This window comes from Lygodium microphyllum, chromosome 17 (genome assembly GCF_053477565.2).
Source record: "Lygodium microphyllum isolate KBCC chromosome 17, Lygodium_microphyllum_v1.1.10, whole genome shotgun sequence".
NCBI classification, from domain to species: Eukaryota; Viridiplantae; Streptophyta; class Polypodiopsida; order Schizaeales; family Lygodiaceae; genus Lygodium; species Lygodium microphyllum.
The window spans coordinates 65,827,954-65,849,657 of record NC_141151.1 but is presented as its reverse complement, the minus strand read 5'-3'; the positions used below and the strand labels follow the sequence as shown (position 1 = coordinate 65,849,657).

Sequence of the window (21,704 nt, the reverse complement as noted above, 5' to 3'; positions counted from 1 at the left end):
TCAACCAATCATAAACCTACTTTACTTCTCCATAATCTGTGTAAACAACCTTTAAGTGCTTTGCTAGTAGCCCCCACTTGTAATAGTAAATTGCACTATTACTACGTTCTACAACTTTATTAGTCCCCCTTACACTAGCATTTCTTCTGTCCTCATTTGTTAAACCTTGATATGTGCTCCAATTATGGATCATCAGACAAATTTGGTTCATGACTACTAGCTCCCGCGATTTTCGATGGTGCCATGACTTTTCAAACGAACATTTATTGATTTTAGATGGTTGTCATAAGAGAGGGAAGTTGAGATGCACACTTTTGCTTTGAGATGGTTGGGATTGGCAAGGGCCATTCCTATTTCTTCCAGCGATTGGAAGGAACTAGATTTAGGAATAAAAAGACTACCAGGGGGCCTGGGCACATTCACCCTGTGGGCAGGTTTAAAGATGTATTTTAGAAAGGATCTGTATGGTTTCTCCAACAAAGCCGCAGAAGGCATTCTCTGATTGAAAATCTATCCAACTTTTCTTGGCAAGGAAGGGACAAATAAAAGGAAGAACAAGAAATTATCAAGCACTCTTACAGATTGAGCATGAATTATTGTGCTTTAGGAACTAGCATCATTGTTTGCAATGATCCGTACTCAAATAGTGGTGCATTGAGGTGTAACTAAATCCAATCTGATATACTTGCAAGAAGCTGCCTTTCTATGCATGACTTGTCTCTACGCACTGTGCTACAACCCATAAGTCAGCTTATTTCGTGTTTCAATCTTAACATACACCATAAAGGTCTGCAAAAAGGATATCAAACACCCTTTCCTTCAAAGTGTGGCAACACGAGTGCAAGCTAAGTTGCTCAATCCAACCATCAAGCTTGGTTCCTGAGAAGCATTTGTGTAGTCATAGAATGCTCTCTAAAGAAGTTTGAAACTCCCAGCCAGTCCTCCCTCCTTTTTCTTCTCTCCCCCCAAAAAAAAAAGTTTTTGGGGAAAAGAACTCGAGCATTAACTTTGTATATGGATCAAGTGCAGATGTACATTTCATGAGATTGACTTCAGGATGGACATGTCATCAAAATACATGTGATCGAACAGATGGGAAACTGAAGGAAAGAGGGCAGTGGACATTATCGCTTGTGATAGTTTCATGGTGATTTTTTCCATCATGTCTTCTACAAGTTCTCCTTTTCAACATAAACCTTAGTTCCTAGTAAAGCTCCAGCCGATGCTACAACCCAAGGCACAATCACATCATATTGAAATCTCCCACAGAGGTTATACAACACAGCACAATCACATCAGTTTGAAAGCTTGAAAGCAGAACGTTAGGATCTGGGGATTCAAAGTGTGCACAAGCTCTATGAGCTTCAGGGGAGTATCCAATTTACCCTGGACTGCAAGTACCTGCCCTTTACCGTTTGAGACAACATTAATCACACCTTCACCCTCCCTTTCTCCTCCAGCTGACATGTACTAGGAACAAATAACATGAGAACATGAATTTAATGAATTTCTGAACAATGTTTGATCCTCGGGGAAAGGTTTGTGAGAGACTATGATTATATTCCTCAGGCACAACTCCTCCACAGGTTGATAGGGTTGACACTAAATATACAGTCAAGGGAAACAACCAGCCTCGGTTATTTTGCTTTACATAATCAGGTGACAATTCATGTAGAGTACTCTAAAGGCACTAAGGATGTAACACTGAGGGGCGAAATCTCCAAAAATCATAGCTATGAGAGACTTCTAAGCTCAGCTATGTGATACTCTAGGCTGAACCCGCCTTCGGCATCTGTCAATTGGAAAGATATGCACAGACTCATGATTTCAGACAAGACAGCAATCTGAAGGTCCTTTCACCTTCTTGACCTTCGAAGTGACCTCATACTGTAGGATCTTTCATCTTTGCAAAGAACCATTCTGGAATGAGTTATAGCCCGTTCAACTCATAGGCTTAACTGTTGCCTGCAAGCATATACAGATCAATATCAGAAAAACATCAATATAGCAGCACAATCAGCCTGCTTTCATAAGAGGTAAAGGCCATTTGTGCCAAGTTAGTTTAAACTAGCAGCTATGAAAACATGTACCGGGCTTCCTCTCAGCTACAATTTCTCCAAAAAAAATCAAAGGACCTGTATCACTCAAAAGGATATCAAATATTTTAGTAAACCAAAGGAGGGATTCCTTCAAAATGCAAAATGCAGAAAAAGTTTTTCTCAAACCTGAGGTAGCTTGATGAGGAAAAATGAAACTGCATAAAGGAGGAAAAATGCAGCCGCACCACCTACTGCATTCTGTAGGAGTTTCTTGTTGTCTTTGCTTGGCACAAAGACTGTTTTTAGCTGTCCTGTCAACTCAAACAGACGATATGATATCTGCAAAAGTATAAGCAACGCAAAGAAAATGGGGTTTAGCATGCCATACACTGCATCATCTGACAAGCCATGCACCAGTCAAAAAGAGAGCACAGCCAAATGGAAATCCATCTTTTAGACTTGTAGTGATGCTCCATGTTATATTCAGGACCATATTACAGCTAGTGCCTAATCTCCCCCCAACAATTCTTGTATGTTACACTCACTAATCAAGAAACTGAAGGATGTGCAAACACACTGACCAGCAAGCCATATAGTGCATTTTTCAGGATACAAAATCTGACTAATCTCTGTAAGTCCACAAGCTCACGTTCTGATGGCTAATGTCTATACCACTAGAAGCAAAGAATCAGCTCAAAACTCTCACACAGCATTGTGCAAGAATGCACAGAAGTCACTCAGCAGAGCCACACCCTCCTACGTAACGAAGTATGATGGGACTAATGACTTAATCAATTAATGCACCATGGATACTCAGCCTCAACAATTGCAACATCAAGTGAAGCCGCCTAATGCCACTATAACAAGAGGATTGGCATGCAAGGCCCAAACAGCAACCATGATATGCATATGAAAACCATTAAAAAAACACAAGCTCAGAAGGAAAATAGAAATGAGTTTAACCATCTGGCACCACCCATAGGACCCTTGCTCACAAATGGAAAAGGTCAACATCCACCTGTTATATGCCAACAAGCACAGAGATACTCGCCATGCAAAAAGAAGCACCATGAAATCATGCAACGATGTGACTTACGTGGGAGGTGCCCAATCTACAGATTACAATTCAGCAATGTACCTTGCTAGCAAGCAGCAAAACCAACCAAATTATTTATTTACTTTTTTTAAAAAAACAGAAACAAAGTACGATCAACAAGCAGGCAAATGTAAGATCAGGACCAAAGATCAGACATCCAAGCATGCACATACCCCCTTTCACATGGCATCTGACACCATGTTTGAAGTGCAACATAGAACTGAAGGATGAAAGAGACAATACATAAACAGTAAACACAAGACATAGGTACGGGAACAGGATTCCACTCTATAATAGAAAGCACCATCTATCCACACGAAGAACATGAAGTAACTTGCCATACACCCTTTTATAGGTAAAGAATGGGGCAACTTTCAAGTTGCAGTGACCCAAATTATGTCGTCATAAGGCATCTAAAACCTGTGAATTGGCTGTTGAGCCACTAACATTAGGGCTTGCACTAATCCTAAATTAACATTAGGGCTTGCACTAATCTAAATTATTGTGCATCTATCCCTAATTGTGTCTCCTTTAAACAGCCCCAATAGGCAATTAATGCTGATTACAAAAAATAAACCGCTTTATTTTCAAACAGTATGACAAATGCAGCAAAATCCTATATAAATAGAGTCAGTTGGGTTTCATCCTCAATCCCATTCTGATCAGCCATCATTACCCTCAGCCATCTCTCCTCACACTGCTGCCCAAACCCAATCCTAGAGCTCCTGCCACCACATCAGCTGCTGCCACCCAACTAAAGGTCATCGCCATCAGCAAAGGGAGCTGCTCCTGCTGTCGCCCAGAGCCATGTCATTAGAAAGGCCCTGTAGCTTGCATTTTCAGGTTGAAACAGGCCACCTGGCAGCGATCATTGGTGATCTGTTTTGAAACTGTCTCAAGCTGATCTGTTTTGCTACATTTTGCTGTCAACCTGGCCATATCATCGATCTAATCTATATCTGCATTTTGCTGCCACCTGTCAACTAGACGTCTGTCAGATTCCAGAGCACTACTGCTATTTTGTTTCAGGATCCCTCGTGAGTACAACACACTCTGACATCATTCTCAGTCGCCTCTGTCTTGGACCTCAAAACACGAAGGTTCAAGGCAGGCTGATTGTATCATTGATATTCTCATTCAGCATTCTACAGATCATGTTCTACATGTTGTCATACACTTCACATTTCTCTCAATTCGCCATACCGTTCTTTACATGGTACCAATTATTGTGCTCATATAGGAGTATCCTGCAGCTATTTTACAAGCTTGGCAATCTAGAGAGCATGAGAACACCTTCTAAAATGTCTTCCACATCTTCACCAAAGCCATCTCCCTCAAAGCCTATGCCATCAACTCCAAGGGATTGATATCCTCAATCCATGCCCTGGATGGAAAGGGTAGAGTTTCCCAAAAGGAAAGTCTTCTACCCAGTAAAATGCATCTTCTCATCAAAGAGGAATATGTGTTTGTCCTGAGGCAAAGATTAGAGAGCATGTGGGCTGAGTCCCTATGCTTGTGATCCACCTCATACATCACCAGCACATCATTCCATTGACCAAGTCTACAACCTTGGGGGGCCTGCACATCAGTCGGAGATCTGTCAGTGCAGATCTGGAACCCACCCTCAACTGAAAGAAGACATATCAATTTGGGAACTATGAGCTATCCAATGTCATCCTTTCCGACGAATTTGCTGCAAGGCCATGTATGATACAAATTTTGCTAATCCTTCTTTCATTTCTCCTTCTGAAGCACACGCAATGGGTGTAAGTGAACGTGAAGACTCAAACCCATACTGGTATATGAACACAGAAGAGGTAAGTAAAGATCAGGTCATACCTCTATGTCACATGCTCATTCTAATAATATTGCTTTCAGTGCTTCATCGTCTCTTAATCAAAATCAGTCTTCATAATTTCAATTCCCACCCATCTCATCCAGTTCACAAGTTGCATATTCCTCTACTGCATACAACACGCATCTATTCAACATTTCACCAACACCAGGGAGTACTATTCCTCTAGGCGCATACCCCAGGGTCAAATCCTATCCCTCAGCCAGGTCGTGGAGTTGCAAAAGTCGTGGAAGTTCGCCCTTAAACCAAAATAAGCACAATTCATCTGCAAACACATCATCTAATCTTATGGACATCTTATCATACATCTTGATAACTCCAAACAACCTAATACATATCAGCTGACGCCAGCACTACAAGACTATATGACATCCCTTACTCCACGGATAAAATAACCAAACCTGCTTTGAAGTTAAGAAACATACACTATATGTATAAAGTCTTAGAGTTCCATTTTATCCCAGCATACCAGACAAACACGATACAAGGAAAAACCACTTCGATGCTTCTAAAAGAAACCAAAATCATTCACCAAGAAATTTTGTTACATTGATTAAAAGAATTTCTTAAACCTCTCGAAAAAGAGTAAAAATTTTGATAGGTCTTACCAGCAAGTAGATAGCTGATGTCAGCATAAAATTCAGTAAAGGATATCCTGGAATGAGTGAGAGTAGCAATCGGGGCTGGCCATTAGGTACACCAGTCCTGGACAAGAAAGTGGCTTATCAAAAATACTGGTAGCAACCTGCCCTTACTGCGCAGAGTCACGATTAAGAAACAGCAGTCATCACCACAGGGAGTTGCCACTCTTGCATGTACAAATCCAAAACCAATCAGGTCTGGATACTCCTGCCCACCCTTTACCTAGGCCACTTACTCATACCAGCATTATACATTCGTACCTTAACCATATGTGAAGTTGTCCAATATAAGTTTCCAGAGTTATTTTTCCAAGCCATCTGTTATATATTCAAGTAAAGAATTACAAGTCACAAATAAACGTCCATGGTTGCTCAGAGCTGCAAAATGTCAAAAATAAGTATTAAATAATTTATATTCTTTAAAGAAGTACTCACGCAAATAAGGTTAGGGATCGTATCCGGAATGATGGTGTAAAATTTCTAAGGGCAATGTAGACACTGCATCATGATCATCATGTCAGTCAGAGCATACCAGCTACTTCAAATCATATTTGCAATAACAGAATAGAATGTTGAAGGTACCTTATTGGTATCCAGGACGTATATGGATGAACCATGTTGTATGCATACTTGTCCAGCTTGTAAATATGCTCATACCAAAGATAGCCCACCTATGTGTGACAAGATCCGGGAAAGAGTCAAATAGTGATTATGACTAATGTATAGTATTGATACTTTGACAGAAGACAAAACTTCTGAAGGCCTAATAAGAAGATCAGCAACGCATTACAGGGACTGTTGAGCTTACAGTTGAAGAAATCGTAACAATAAGAGATTTTATGGCAACCCTGCGTCGGGCTTCAGTCTCCTCTAGTTTTTCCATCCACCTCTCAACCTGGGTGGTCTTACAGTACATTAGCAAAAAGTGATTTCTTTTTAAACAATAAGGAAGTATCAGAGAAATCTTTGAGACTACCCTGTACTAAGAATCGTACTAATTATTGAATATTGCTAGTCACATGCCACTAGAGGCATGTCAATTGCAGAATATTATCTTTCCTCTTTATAGTTTCTTGACAAGTATCCAAGGACCATTTCAACTAGTCCCTTGAGGCCCAGTGTATTTTGCTTCTCCTGCTAGAAAACGGAAGAAGATATTAGAGCGCACCGTGGGATGAAAGTAAGCGTACAGCATGCCTATAATCCATATGTAGCGATCGAGACCAGATCTAAAGTGCCACTCGTGCAATTTTGGAAGGTCTGGTTTTCTTGGATCAGTATATCCTACAAGACCATTGTGGGCTTTTATCAGTTCTCAAATACTGTGCTATGAACTCAAGTTAATGTAAACAAAATTTGTCACCCTTAATCAGTAATTCTCAAAGAGTGTTCTGAACTTAAGGGAATGTAAACAAAATTCATCACAACATACCAAGTAACCAGGTGAAAGGGCTCCACAAAATCTCAAACACACCAGGAACCTCCCAGATGGCAATAACCACAGCAAAGCACGAGGCAATTTTGATGGCCATCACAGATCCAACCTCATTGTACTTGTTGAAAATTCCAAGAGCAGTGTATACCATTAGAGTGAAAAGTGTATGCATGGGACATATATAATAAAGCATGTAATCATTGTTGAGTAAGATGCAGCAAAACAGGACAAGGAAGTTCAATCGCCACATCATCTGCAGTTTCAGAATAATAGCTAGGTTATACTGAAAATGATCTGCTTTGGATGACTGCATCAAGTATGGACAATGTCATGTTCACTGTTCAGCCCTTAAAACTAAAATTCAAATTTTTACTTGCCTGAGCAAACCGTCCAAGGCTAAAATCCTTGCGTACATAGTAGTATGAGAAGTTCCCAAACCCAGTCATCCAGACATATGCTGCAATAAAAACTCTAATGGCATTGTATATCTCAGCAGCCGCAAAATAATGGTATAGTAAAAACAACACCTGTATGTACACAGAATATCAATCGGATACATATAAATAGCAAAGTAGAATAAAACATGGAAGCCATTGCATGAACAAGCTATTTAAAAAACAAAAAGAAAAGGACACATCAAAGTTTTGTCCACTCAATGATGTTACATTTCCATTTTTAACTGCTAACACAGCCTCTCCAAAAAACAGGAGGCTGTCATCCTCCAAAGTTTCAGGTCCAAAATTCTGGTGTTTGATTTCCCTGCTTAGGCAATACAACCGGTAAAAACTTGGACACTAAACTAACAACTTGCTAGAATTAGACCCAACAAACAATTCCATTAATCATACTGTAATGCACCTATCATGCATCAACAAAATGCCTAAAACAGATTAAGCCATCTTGCTAACCCTTGTAATGCTCTCATGATCCAAAAAAGCTGAGAGAGAATTCAAATAGCTGCATTTAGCATACTTGTCTAACACAAGCCTAGAGCCATATAACTCAAGCCATCTTTATTTTCTAAGGAAAAGAGGGGAACCACAAAATCAACAAAAGTTGAATCCAAAAGAGAACCATAGTGAACTTTGACTGATTCCCACTCAAGTCACCAAAAACAAATCTCAAAGACAAATGGAAAGAAGTCTGAAATGAGGCAATGCATTCAGTGAAGTGCCAACTAAATAATACTCTGAGAGAGCACATACCTGCATCCAACCCTTCCACTCCTCTGTCTGATGCCGGTTAAGATATAGCATAGATTTCCCAGATCCCACATGTTTCTTAAGTGAAGTAATTGCAGAGACAATGATAAGCAGTAAATACAAAAAGAGGAAAAGGTCCCGATTGTAGCTCTGCAACACGAGTGCCTTGTCAGTAAAGGACCTAGAACTAAAGTCAAGTTTCATTTACTATACACACACTGCAGAACTTATGTTTATTTATTTTTAACCTGCTTGTAGTCTCCTCAGGGCCTGCTTATGTTTTCTTGTTTTCTTGTCCTTATCCTATGCCATTAAGAAGTAGGCACATGCCAACTCTCAACTTGTCATATAGTGATTGCATCCAAATTGAAATTTGTATGGTTCCCTTTTTAATGACTGTAAAGCATTTATTATTTTCCAAATGCCTGTTGGTCTGCTGTAGCCATGCACACCAGTGTCCATGGATAGATGACATGCAAAGGTGAGACCGAGGGTGTGCAAAGCAATGACGTAGCAGATTCAATGCTACCATGCGGCTTGGAATCAGCTCCGTTTACACATTTGTAACTAGAACTAGTTCGTCCCCTCACAGATTTCGCTGGTGCACACTCCATTCCCTTTTGTCTTGCATGGCATAGTCACTAGAATGGCTACTCACAGCCACGTTTGCATTGTGCACTGTGCACTTGTGCATCCCCTCAAGGACATGTTCTCTACTTCTGCATGGATGGACTTAGAAGACAGTTTAGCCCATATCAGCTCGCCCCAGGTGAAAGAGGTAAGGTGAGTTCCAAACTGGTAACTGTCAAGCAGACACTATTTAAACAAATAGTAAAGGGAAAACGTTCTCATTTTTCTATTTCTATCTGAAAGTTGCATTTTTTCTCCCTTCCATAAGGAACATAGGTCAGTCAACTAAGTGGGATCGGCTGAAAATTGTCCTGTGCCATATGGCTTCTTCAATTTACAGTCAACTCTGACTACAATTTGACAGTTCTGATGATGATTTTGATGTCCCATTTGATATTTGCTTTATGATACTGTCATGTAGTTGTCAGTTAAAAGGGATCACATGAAAGTAGTCCCATGCCACATGCCACCTACCATATGGCACTGCCACAATTTTACAGGAAATCAACTCTATGATTCAACTGCTTTGATAATCCACGTCCACCACACTAAAGAGCACTTCTGGAGGTACAGAAGATTCTCTGAGTATGGACAGTCCCTTCCTTCAGGCTAAGGTTGGGAAGAAACAATCCTCTATGACAGTAATATTGGAACCCCACCAGAATTAGCTTCTCCAAACTTTCCAAATCCCCAGCAACTAAGAAAGACAAGACTGTTGCAATCCAAACCCCATCCTAAGGCAAATCAAGGTATTATGTTGGTTGCCCGTATCAGCTGAGGATCTCAGACTCTCTATAAGGCAAGCATGTAGGAAGCTAAATACCATATTTAAAAAGGTGAATAGAACAGAGGGTCCACTTAATGGCCTATTACGGCACATGAAAAGGAAAAGAATGGACATTCAGGGATCTAGGAGGTGCCAGGTGGTAAGACTGTGGGGGGTATGATTTGCTTCTTCAAGACAAGATGCCCATAGGTGATGGTGAGCCAGTTTATCTCACAGCCACATAAACTTCAGTAGATATATCATGTAAAACTTCCACAGGGGCTCACAGGAGTATGCCGGTACCTGTATAGCACAAAGGTAAGGAAGGCCACATTTCAACAAGGTTAATGTGGGGGAACCTCGACCTGGGTAAACATACTACCAGATGGCTGTTCACAAGCACACTAATAATGGATATCTGATGGATACTGTTCTTCTGAACAAGGGTCAAACATAAGATTTACCAAAGTAAAATCACAGTTTCCGATCGTGGTCACCCAGTAAATTCGCATCCCCAAGTCCCCCAATGGCACCAGCAGCTCAAGCACACTATATCTCAATGCTGCTCTAAACCCATTGGTTTCTTTAATGCTGCATTTTGTACAATGATGCTGGATCCTTTGCATACGATCTGATTTATTTCCCTTCCTTCTAAGAAGTGTCAAGAATAATAACCTACTCAAAGACACAGGTTTGCCTGTAGGAAAAGCTTACCTTAGAAGTCTCGGCAAAGAAATCTGTCCTATCACATATGTAAAAGTATGATAGCAGTGCGATGAACTCAGCTCTGCATCAAAACATTCAAAAGATGAGGGGTAATCCAAGAAGAGAAGCATGACATGTCTTAAACAAGATAGATGCTTACATTGCTCTTAGCGTTGTGCGATTTTCAAGAAGGAAGGCCTCATTCATTGTCAGGAACCTGTAAAATGTGATACTAGAGCTCTTAACAAGTTACAATGTTTCTTGATAACAAAGTGGACTTCAAAAATGTTGCATGAACCAAATAATAAGTATTTCTATACAAATAGATACCTGTACAACTGATCTTTGACGGATGGAACAACCACCTTTCCAGGATGTTGTCCAGACTCAAGCAGCCCTGCATTCTCCTCCTGAGCCGCAGCACCATTGCTTATCTCCACAAGGTTGACATCAGAATGTCTGAAGAGCCATTTGCCATTTAATTTGAATTGATGCTAGAAGGATTTTGATCCAGATAATGCAATAAACACAAGAGTAACTTACACTTTGGTTGTATGCTTTCTGCAGCCTAAATACTCTGCATAAATCCATGCAGTGAGAAATGGGATGCTTCCAAGAAACAATGAGACCTGTTTGGTTGGACTGAGTTGTTAGTTAATAGTAATCATTGCTTTGCAAAGTCTAAATAAAAAGTTTATTCCCACACTTATGGACCAGAAAATAAACTTGCCTCAAATCTCACAAACTTGAAATCAAAAGACATGTAAGCAGTTACACAGCACCAGCAATAGAAATGTCACTAACACGAGTTCAACAAAACCAGACCAAGAAATCCAATATATGCACATACACACTCTCATACCCTACCTCCCTTCTCTTCCGTCCTTTCACTACCATGTACTAGTGCCAAAAATGGAAAGTCTCAATCCCAAGTTATAGCAATCAGAATATAAACATGTAGAAAGGATAATCTAGCTCTTTTATAGTAAGGCAGTCTTGTAACAACCCCAAATGACACCTCCGTGCACACCTTTAGAAAAATGACTACATCAAATACATGGAAAGATATGGCACTCCAACTTGCTGTAGGTGCCAACACCCTAATGCACAAGTCAAAAATGAATAAAAGAGAACAATGTTAGAAATATCTCCAAACTTCTGTGAGGTTCCAATCTTGGCACAAGCTAGATAGTGAAGTCCACTAGTTGGGTCAAGGTAGCTTCCAAGGCAACTTGTCCAAGAAGAGAGGGTCAACCTCTTGCACTAGCAAACTACTCTTGATCTACTTAAAATTAGGTACTATAGAACAACTAGATTGTTGCAATTGAGACTAGGATAAAGGGGCCAATGAGGTGATACCCCCAAAAGCAAGACTCGCCTTACCTCAATTTAGTGACAATTTTACACAAAAGAATAAATCATTTTAGCCGTTTGAAGCTAGCTATTTATCTCGGGGTAGGATTCACTAACAATATGGTAGAGTATAAAGCCTTGATTCTGGGACTGAATATTGCCAAGAATGCATGTGTAATGTAAGTCGAATAATTTAAGTCATGTAAACTTTTTTAAACTTTGGATTTTGTAAAGCCCCAAAACAATGCATCCTTTGGTGTCGCTCTACTAGCCCCTCATCATTGCTCTTTTGTGAATTGTTCATTTGTAACTAAGCCTACTTGATAAAAAGATCAAAATGCCCTAAATTTTTTGATTTGAGTGTAATGTGATCTATATAGTTAAACTATTTTTAAAAATTCTCCCCCTCTCTCTCTCTCTCTCTCTCTCTCTCTTCGTAATGGATGTTATATTTATAAAGTACTAAACGACAAAAGAGTTACAAAAGTCATGGCAAAGACGCAGAGGCAATTGCCATATGCCAGGGAAGTAAGTCCTCCCGAGGGAGTAAGTCATAGTGCTGAATGAGATCTATCTGCCAATGCAAGAGACCTTTAAGCCTAGCAATATGTCCCTAAACACTAGAGGCTGAATCAAAAAGAAAAGCATTCCGAATGGTCCAATTGTGCCAACAGCCCAGTATCTAAGGAAGTGAAACAAGATCTTCATATGCAACTGTGCCAGTATGGGGTATTTGGGCCGCACAAAAACCCAATCAAAAGGGCTTAGCAAGAAACCAACCACTGCTCACCAAACCACTGACAAGAGTGACTAGATTTTCTTAGCGAGAGGGCAAGAAATTCTCTCTCTCTCTCTCTCTCTCTCTCTCTCTCTCTCTCTCTCTCTCTCTCTCTCTCTCTCTCTCTCTCACCTAAATAAATAATATCTAACAAGGCAAAGTTAAAATGGCACCCTATTGGCCCCTCTACCCTACTATAAGGGGTTCTAAATCTCCAAGAAAAACTTGCAGTTTAAAGTCTTGCGAGGCTGAAGTCATGAAAAGCTGAAACTTCAAATCTTTCCCGTTGAGCTAAAGGCTAGGAGGTGGAGGTTGTTGAACAAATGGTATTGGAGAGCTCTGCCAATACCTAAAAAGCTCGGTAGAAAGCTAAATCCAATGGGAATAATGAGGGCTGAATCTACTACTAATTTGGACTTGTTGACAAAAGAAAAGTAATATAAAAGGGATATTAGCCAATACAATTAAACTAACAGCTTCCATATCCACTAGATAATCCACCTAGGTGTGGAGGAAGATTGAAAATTGGCTCAAGCCCTGATTGACCTAAGTGTACATGAACTAGACTAACCAGAACTTTTGAAAATGTCATCATGACCCACAATCAAAGAGTCTTCTCCACAATATAGAAAGCACAGAAATCGCCACAACTTGGATAGTAGCATGGGACAGGTTTTGGGGATGGGAACAAGAACGGGAACAAGGATGGGGACGAGTGGCCATCCCCTGTCACCATGAGAAGGGGCTCTAGCATAGGGATGGGGATGGGATGGGACCAGGTTGGAAAGCTAGAAAATGGCCGTCCCAAGTTAAAACGCATACAAGGCTTGAACACTAGAGAAGTGATTGTGGATAGGTTGAGCTGAATTGGAAGTGGAGGGCCTCAACCTTATTGAGGGATAAGATAAATTACTGAGCTGCTGTTCTAAGGGGAAAATGCAATAGCACAGGTCTGATTTGGAGACAGAAAATGAGAGAGAACTGCCTGGCTGCTATCCTACTAGTTGACTATCATAGATGTAGCCTAAAGTTATATCTCAAGAGGCTCTTATATAAACCCTAAGGATTCGATAGATTAGTTTTATTCAAGTTACAGAACTCTAGAGCTTTTGGTAAGAAAACTAGATCAAAAATCTCTATATAAGGGGATCATAGGCAGGCAACTTCTTTATCCCAACCATCCCAGACCCTTGTTCACCGATTGCCATCATCATCATCATTTGCGCCATCATCTCCATCGGCCGAGTGTCTAAAAGCTACCACCCTACCTTCTCTCACCTACATTTGGCACCAAGAGCTGCCATCCTGCACCCTACTGCTGTATTTTTGCATCAATTTGCCACCAAACCACCTGAGTGTCCAACCTGCTCCATTTTGCTACCACGCCTTGCTACATAGCCTAGAAGTTGCCTTCCATTACTTTTGGCTTCAGCACTCATTGGCTCCGGACCTGTTGTGTGTCATAGCTTCCTTCAACATTGTTGCTACCTGGGTTGGCTACATCAAATTCAACATTGAGCTTTTGCTGCATTCAGAATCTGTTCTAGAGGATGACACTCTCCTCTAGCTTCCCTCAACCTGCTCCCATAAGAGAGTGACTGCTGGACAGCCCCTGCACTTCCACTATATCAAACTTGGCATAAATGATTCATTCATTGAGTTCATTTCAGCATTCATTCTCATTTCTCCTATTGCATTTTTCTAAGTCGTACACATTGTGTTTTCTCTGCAAACCTTAACTTATCCTCTGGGACCATAGTTATGGAAAACAAATGGAGAGAAGAACAAAAACTAGAACTGAAACATAAACGAAAACAACCAAAATTTGGACTTTCATGGAGCTTCTAGTAAATCGCATCCCCCATTTTTTCTTTTTTTTCTTTGCCAAGGGAGGGGGGGGGGGGGTGTTCGCGGGGGTGTGGTTTTTCAAATAACTATGCCTAGGATAGAAAAGCAACGACAGAAGTCTAATCTAAGGTTGCAACTGACTAATCTGATCCAAATGATAGGATTGGAAGTGGGTCCTAGTTGCATGACTGGAGGATAATTCATGGTCTGTCAAATAAACTTACATGTCCATTTCTACTACGCATCTCTCTACCTTGAGTCTCTTTTATTTTTGTGAAGGGTAATTGTATTGATTACCAAAAACACAAAATTTAGAAGCACAACAAGACAAGAAGCATAAATGGTCTATACAATTGACAAGGAGACCAAGGAAACTGCAGTCTGCCAAGAAAGTAAAACCTATCAAGGAAGAATATTTGCTAGCTTAATGATGTCAAGCTACCAATAGAGAAGGCCTCTCAAACATGCAATAAAACACTGTGCTCCAAAAGCGCAATCTCCCTACTTTCAAGTCTCTTATCTCCATGGTTGAGCATGAGGCTTCAAAGAATTCCTCATCTTCCAACACAAAAGGGACCCTTGTTCTCAAGGGTCAAGGCAACAATTGTGGCAGATGTAATCAAAAACAAGATAACAAGCCTAGTCAATCACAATTGCACGAGGTACATCATCATCATCTTATTTATATTCGTCTTCACCTTGTCATTATTGTGTTCAATTGGGATTGGATGAAAATTGCATTAAAAAGATTAAGGATGAGGAGGTCTACTAAGTGATAGGGGGGCGTACATAGACCGAGGTACACATAGATACAAAGACCATTGATATGAGGGAAAACATGGCAACAAAGTGCATGCATATCAAGCATCTGATTCTACCCCAAGTAAGAAGAGCACTTTCATTGGCATTCATAAGACTCAAAGACTCTTTTGGTCATCTTTCTTATTCATTTTATCCAAATTCAATCCCATCTCATCATGTCCTGTCGATCAAGTCATTGGTTGAAAGATGCACTCAAGGAACAATGGTGAGGAGGTTGAGTCACAAGCCCAGAGAGGGCCTTACAAGCTAAGGCTGAGGCCATGGAAGCAAAGGGTTTATGGTGGCAACAAACACTATGCATATTATGTGCTTGATTCTACCATTAAGGAGAGAGCTTCCAATGATATTCATGAGATTAAGTGTAATTAACACTTTTCATCTATCATCTAATTGAATTGTTAGTAATGATGCTACCTATCATGTGTAAGCACAATAAGGAAGTATTAGGGCAAACAAAGAAAGCATGGAATGTAAAAGACACACAAAAGTACCATTCAATGAATGCTCAAGGGAAGAAGGGCATATAAGAAATGAGAAGATGTATGCAAAATCACCAGCCTCTTATGTCTCAAGGACTAGAGCTGGTGGTGAGCTGAAGGTGTCGAAGACATCAGGGACAGCTCCAAGAGTGGGTTGTACTTGAGACATCCCAAAATACAGCAATCCACCACTTGATGCCAGAGAACGGTGATGATGTCAAGCAGCTGAGGAAGGTGTCAATGCAGACCCAAATGCAGCTGTATCTGGCATGGCAGCAGCAGTAACAACAATAGGAAAGACCTCCAGGATGGCAGCATGATGGCAGCCCAGCCTGATATTGATGACATGGCAGGCTCCAGAGGCTGGTCTCTGATCACACAGCAGCAATATACCCAAATGCAGCAGTATGCTAATGTGAAGGCCTGAAAATGGTAGCAATCGGGGTAGCACTTCTCAAGACAGCAGCATCTCTGTCCTATCAGCAGTGGAGAAGGTGAAGAGGCTAGATATGCAGGTGATGGCAGGGGCTCATGGCGAGGATATTAGCTGATGGCAAAGGTAGCAAGAAGCTCATGGTGATACTGTAAAGAGTGTAGTTAAATTAAGCCAAAAATTTATCATTAATGTAGGCCTTAGTTTTCTTGCTCAGTAGGGACAAGCCATGGAACGGAGTTCACTCACCCTTGGCAAGACTGTGTGTGGTGAGAATAGTATGTTGATTACTAGGGCTGCAGTATTCTACTTGAGTATATTAACTGGTTCCACCAAATACCATTGCAGATGTTTTGCATGTAACCAAAGTGGCCATCAATGGAATTTCAATCTCTCAAATTACTTAATAAGGCAAGCCGTTCTATTTTGATGGGCATTGTATGGAGTTACCTTGCTATAGAGGAGACTGGCAAGAGACGTCCAGCAAAGGGAGGTATACAAACAAACCTCTTTTCTTACTGCAATTGAAATGTTGTCCTTACATAGGCCATAAATATGTCGCACAAAAAAGTCAAGCACGTTTCAGGGTACCCATCACCTAACCGGACATGTCTCATGCCCACAAATCCAAATCAACATATTAGTATACTTATCACACACTCGCAAACTTGTGCTTTATAATGACCATGCAAAATAACACACCTAATAAACTAACGGGTACAAAATCGATCTTGAGATGGTACCACAATCTTATAATCTCCGTACATGTACTACCAAATGTTAAGCAAGTCTACTTAAACACTCACCTTGAGCAATGCTTCCCTAGCACCCGGAGCAATGCTGGCCTAGGGCCTAGGGCCTAGAGCAATGCTCCCTTGGAGCAATGCTAGAATAAATTATGCACACTCTTGCAAAGTTGCAGGCATCTCAATCGTCCTTGCCACCATCACATGAGCATCTCCAATCACCTACTAGAGTGTATACCTAAAGAGCAGACGAAAGAGTTGGTGATAAGGAGTCTTTGATGCACAAATTGACCCGAAAGTTGAGACTCAAGTAGAAGTTGCAATAGAATCGCGCAATTGATTATCATATGCAAAGGAACCTCAAGTCTTAAAAGCGATGCGCTAGCACTACATTCCATACCATCAAGCTATTACAAGCTTAGGACCAATTTTGGAGCTCCCCACCAGCAAAAGATTGGACACATGAACTTCAAAAGATCAAAAGAAAGTAGAATTGTGATTAGAATCATCGATAAAAATACTAGTAGCATCATTTGCAACAATATTTGCTCTGCCATAACAATTAGAATCTAACTATAGGCATTGTGGCTTGAATTCAAGACATTATCACACTTGTTTCTCCCAAGGGGATGCCATTGCCAATGCCCTATTGTCCCACAGCTTGCAAATGTAACATCAATATCAGCTTTGGCCAAGGGCTTTATGTCTAGTAGCAACATTGTTCAATGAGTGATCAAGCTCCTCTCCAAAAACTCTCCCATCATCCATACATCTCCAAATGAAGCTTCTTGTTCTTCAAGCATCAAATTGGTCATAGTCCCTTCTACCACACCACAAAGACTAGAAGTTTTTATCATCTATGGGACTTGATCAACATGAATAGCAAACCACAAGGAAGAAATGAGCAATATTATAGAGATAACTAAATGTGATCCCACAAACCCTTGGGACTTATAAATGTCTTTGAAAACCCCATCATGAAATATAAGACATGTTTCAAGAGTGAAAGAGAATAACAATTTGCCATCGCATTTGAACCAACAAATGCACCTACATCGCAACACCTTCATGCTATGAGAGGTGTGAGTAAACCAACATCCATAATCACTAGTTGAATGCCCTTAGTAGATACTAAAGCTGAGATTCAACATTGCTTGCAAACTTTATGCTTCGCTATGTACAACCTAGAGGTGTGCCTTAGAAGGCCTTCTCTATCACATTTTCTTCATTGCATGGTCTTTTTGAAGAGGTTGAAAGTCAACCTCTTACACCGATATGCATATTGATTACCCATCGCGCCACAAAAGTCTCATACGCATTGTGCTTGAGGCCCCATTGCCTCAAGACTTGCTTCAAGCATGAGCACAAGGTCTCGATTTTCCTAATTGCCTCGTCCAATCCTCTTTGCTATTCTTCCTAGTCTCCATGCCATCCAAAGGTGCTCACAAATCTTCAAATGGCCATAGCATCTAGGCTTGCAACTCAATTTTCTTTGTCACACATGTTCTCCTTTGGAGGTCTTTCTAAAAGCCTAGGTGTATTTTCCCAATCCATGATTTTTACTCTTCATCTCAATGGTTTTCTTGTCGCCTTTAGAGGATGTACATTGTGGCTCTCTATCATTCTAAATTCTGATACCATCTCATAAATAGCTTGAGCATCGGCCAATACAGAATTCAGAGGGGGAACCCAAATAATGGCATAAGCAGGTCCTTCGCATCTTGTTCATCCTAGAGTTTCTCCCTTCCAGACTCTAGTACACCACACTAGTAAATTGTCCAATTCTCTCTTTGGTTCATTTGATGCCACTTATACCATGACCTGAGCCTCTGATCAGCATTTCAGAGGCTTCCAACACCACTTATGGAACAGCTATTATGTCCCTCTATCCTTTGGCTGTTGGCACATTGCATCTTCAGAATGCCACCTAGCTAGCTCGCACAAGCCATCTTGAACCAGCAGGTGACTACCATCCTGCAAGAAGCCATCTACTCCCATTCCATTTCTCATTGCGTTCCATGAACTCCATTTAATCACCAACTTTTGGAAGGATAGCTGCTGACTAAGGAAGAAAGCAAAGGCTGTCAAGTTACAACCTTATGCCACAGAACATTGGTGACCCCTCTGGTTGCTGCTGCAATAAAACATGACAGGTCCCATGGCAAACCATGCACAAAACACAAGAGAGTGCTATACTAGACAGCACAAACGGCCGTCAACTTTCAAGTACAATGCTAGAGCAAAAAAAGATGTCAACTGCAGAACCTTGAATACAACAATTTTCATACTTGCGAGCATTCTCAAATGACCAACTCTTTTAGCTCGATTTTAGCTCTCCTATCTAGAAATCTTCCTATAACCAGCACATCTACCTCGCTGGTTTGGACATGTCACCTGATCGATTTGTCATGCTCCTTCTACAACATTTTTCAAGTCAGCTGTCACGTTTGAACAATACTGATTGACATTGACTCATGATTATTCATCCTCCAGTATCAACAATTTATTGCAGTAGTATACCTTTGCCAATCAAAATTACTCCCATGTCAGTTCCCTGCATCTAATCCCTGATCAAAAATCTACAGAATTGAATTTTGCTCATCCATCAAAAGCCATCCCAGAAGGTGGGAGTCTGATAGCGATCTGCCTGAGGCATCCATGTTAATCTCAGCCAATCTGCTAATTGGACGATGTCAATTGGGGGGGGGGGGGGGGGGGGTAATATACTACTGACAATTACAGGCACAATCTGCCATACTAAAAATCCAGCAGATTTACTCAAAAAGAGACATAGCTTGAATGACCTACAAGAATTTGTGATGGAAGTGTTGCCATGTATGGAATCAAGCATGCGAACGAACTCCGGCTCCCTATTTTACCTTAAACTGAGCACTACTCGTTCATCTAGTTCTGGAGCTCTCTCTCTCTGTGCTTATAACCTGCGATTGACCTGACCATAAGTGTCGACATTGGATCCAATAAAAGCCTGGGATTAAGAAGAGTGTGGACTTGTGTGATTGTCGCAACTACTATGGTTCACCACAAAATCTTGAGAAAATGTGGTTTAAAATGCTACTCTTTGGTAACATGTTTAGGAAAAGAAATTGGAAACAGCCTGTTCCTTGCTTAAGATGTGCACAGAAGAAATAATAGAATGGAATTTTTCACTTCAAATGACGGATTCCACGATTTAAATACTTGATATATTGGCAGGCAAATCATCAAATAGACATTGCATGCCTAGCTATTACATACATACTGCCGGCGAGCTACTGAGATGAGATCTCCTCGCCATGAATGCGGCATTAGATCGAATGCACTGAACATGTGGTGGAAACACACAAAAATGCAGAAGCGGATATAACAAAATTGCCACGTGGCGGGGCATACCTGGCCAGGAGTCAAGGGCCCACGTTCCACCATTGCTGGATACTGGACAGAGGGTCAGCAGCACATGAGGCAATGCTGGGGCGGAAGGAAAAATGGCTGAGCGGGTTGGAGATCCTCCTCCCTGCCGGCCCTGCCTGAAGAAGAATCTGTGTACAGGAAACCTCTTCTTGGGTAGAAAGAAAAGGAAGATGCTCTAGTTGAGGGGGGAAGACCAACTCTTGCAGGAGAGTATGGTCAATGCGGGGGCATCAATGGGGATGCGGGAATGGGGTTTGAAGGGGCAGCTCGGGATTATCAATTGATGAAGAAGAAGCGAGTCAATCTCCCCTCTGTCTCTCTGCCTCTTTGTGTCTCTGAGGTGCCTTGGGGATGGGGTGTGTGTGTGTATGTGTGAAAGAGACACACGCCAATCCACAGAGAAAGGGAATGAAGGAGAGAAGTCAGCGAGAGATCTAGATCTGCCCATAGGTCGTCATCCTGTCTTGCCGTCTAAAGATCGTTGTCAAATGCAACCACCCAGTAGTGCAGAAAATGCCACTCCACCTTCTCCTCCTCCCCCTTCTTCTTCTTCTTCCTTCTTCTTTGCTCGCCTTACGGTAGACTCTCTCTCTCACCACAGCTAGGCTAGCTTATGACCATGACATTGCCACCCCCCGCCCTTTTCTTTCATTAATTTTTTTCTACTTAACCTTTTTTCAAACACATTTCCTCCTCACCAATAGCTTGTGTTTGAGGCTCTATAAAGCCCCTCATGCAACTCATGTATCCCTTTCAACTTTAATGGGTTTCACTCCCCTATTGGTGCAATCCCATGGGTGGGAAGAGCATGGTGAGAGTGACACTAGTGTAGAAAAAAGGAAGGAAAAGTGTGGGGAGAACATGCAACACTCATCCAGAACAAACCAAGGACTAGGAGGAGGTTATACCACAAAGTCAACATCTCACAAAGCCAGATCAGCAAGTATTCAAGACAAAGGAAGGGCAAGGCTAAAGGATCAACCATTTGAAGAGCCGGATCAACAGGAGTGCAAGTGCAAGGAAGGGCCAATGTGAAAAGGATAAACTACTTTAAGAGTAAGGAATAAGCCAAGGCTAAAAGAGCAACAACTTTAAGAGCCAAAATGAAACTATATGAAAGAGTAAGGGATGACAAGTAAGAGGTTCTATTAAAGGATTAGCATGTTACGAGCGAGGAAGGACAAGCTAACAACTTTCTTAGGATCAACCCGTTAGGAGCCACAGCAAGCATATAAATTGTGCTTAAGTATTGGCCAATCATATGATTATAGACAAGATTAGACAGGTCTTCATAAAGTGAGAAAGGAACCACTAGCTAAGTTCTTTAACACATGCAACTTAAATAAGCCTCTTCCTTTTTACATTATGTGCATGATCTTTCTGCTTCTACATTGTTAAACCTTTAATATTTGGATTCTTGTGATGAGATTGTGCAATTTCCAAGTTCACTATGTAGCCCAAAAGCACT

The 21,704-nt window shown here is 41.1% G+C and overlaps 1 protein-coding gene and 1 long non-coding RNA gene across 2 annotated transcripts; both read right to left on the bottom strand.

Annotated features, from left to right (window-relative positions):
• Nucleotides 1–1,471: 1,471 nt before the first annotated feature.
• On the bottom strand, nucleotides 1,472–20,851 carry LOC148021986 (protein REDUCED WALL ACETYLATION 4-like). The gene is made up of 17 exons (XM_087697540.1): nucleotides 20,219–20,851; nucleotides 10,913–10,998; nucleotides 10,700–10,828; nucleotides 10,530–10,586; nucleotides 10,379–10,451; nucleotides 8,272–8,418; nucleotides 7,444–7,593; nucleotides 7,064–7,319; nucleotides 6,800–6,915; nucleotides 6,440–6,526; nucleotides 6,214–6,302; nucleotides 6,067–6,129; nucleotides 5,893–5,949; nucleotides 5,599–5,695; nucleotides 2,226–2,378; nucleotides 2,091–2,135; nucleotides 1,472–1,965 (listed from the first exon to the last, which is right to left on the bottom strand). Exons 1-16 carry the CDS (start codon nucleotides 20,249–20,251, stop codon nucleotides 2,127–2,129), a joined length of 1,602 nt encoding a protein of 533 aa, XP_087553666.1. The 5' UTR covers nucleotides 20,252–20,851; the 3' UTR covers nucleotides 1,472–1,965; nucleotides 2,091–2,126.
• Nucleotides 16,479–17,519, bottom strand: LOC148021987 (uncharacterized). The gene is made up of 3 exons (XR_015694431.1): nucleotides 17,229–17,519; nucleotides 16,889–17,066; nucleotides 16,479–16,694 (listed from the first exon to the last, which is right to left on the bottom strand). It is a non-coding gene; the product is annotated as an uncharacterized LOC148021987 (long non-coding RNA).
• Nucleotides 20,852–21,704: the final 853 nt, after the last annotated feature.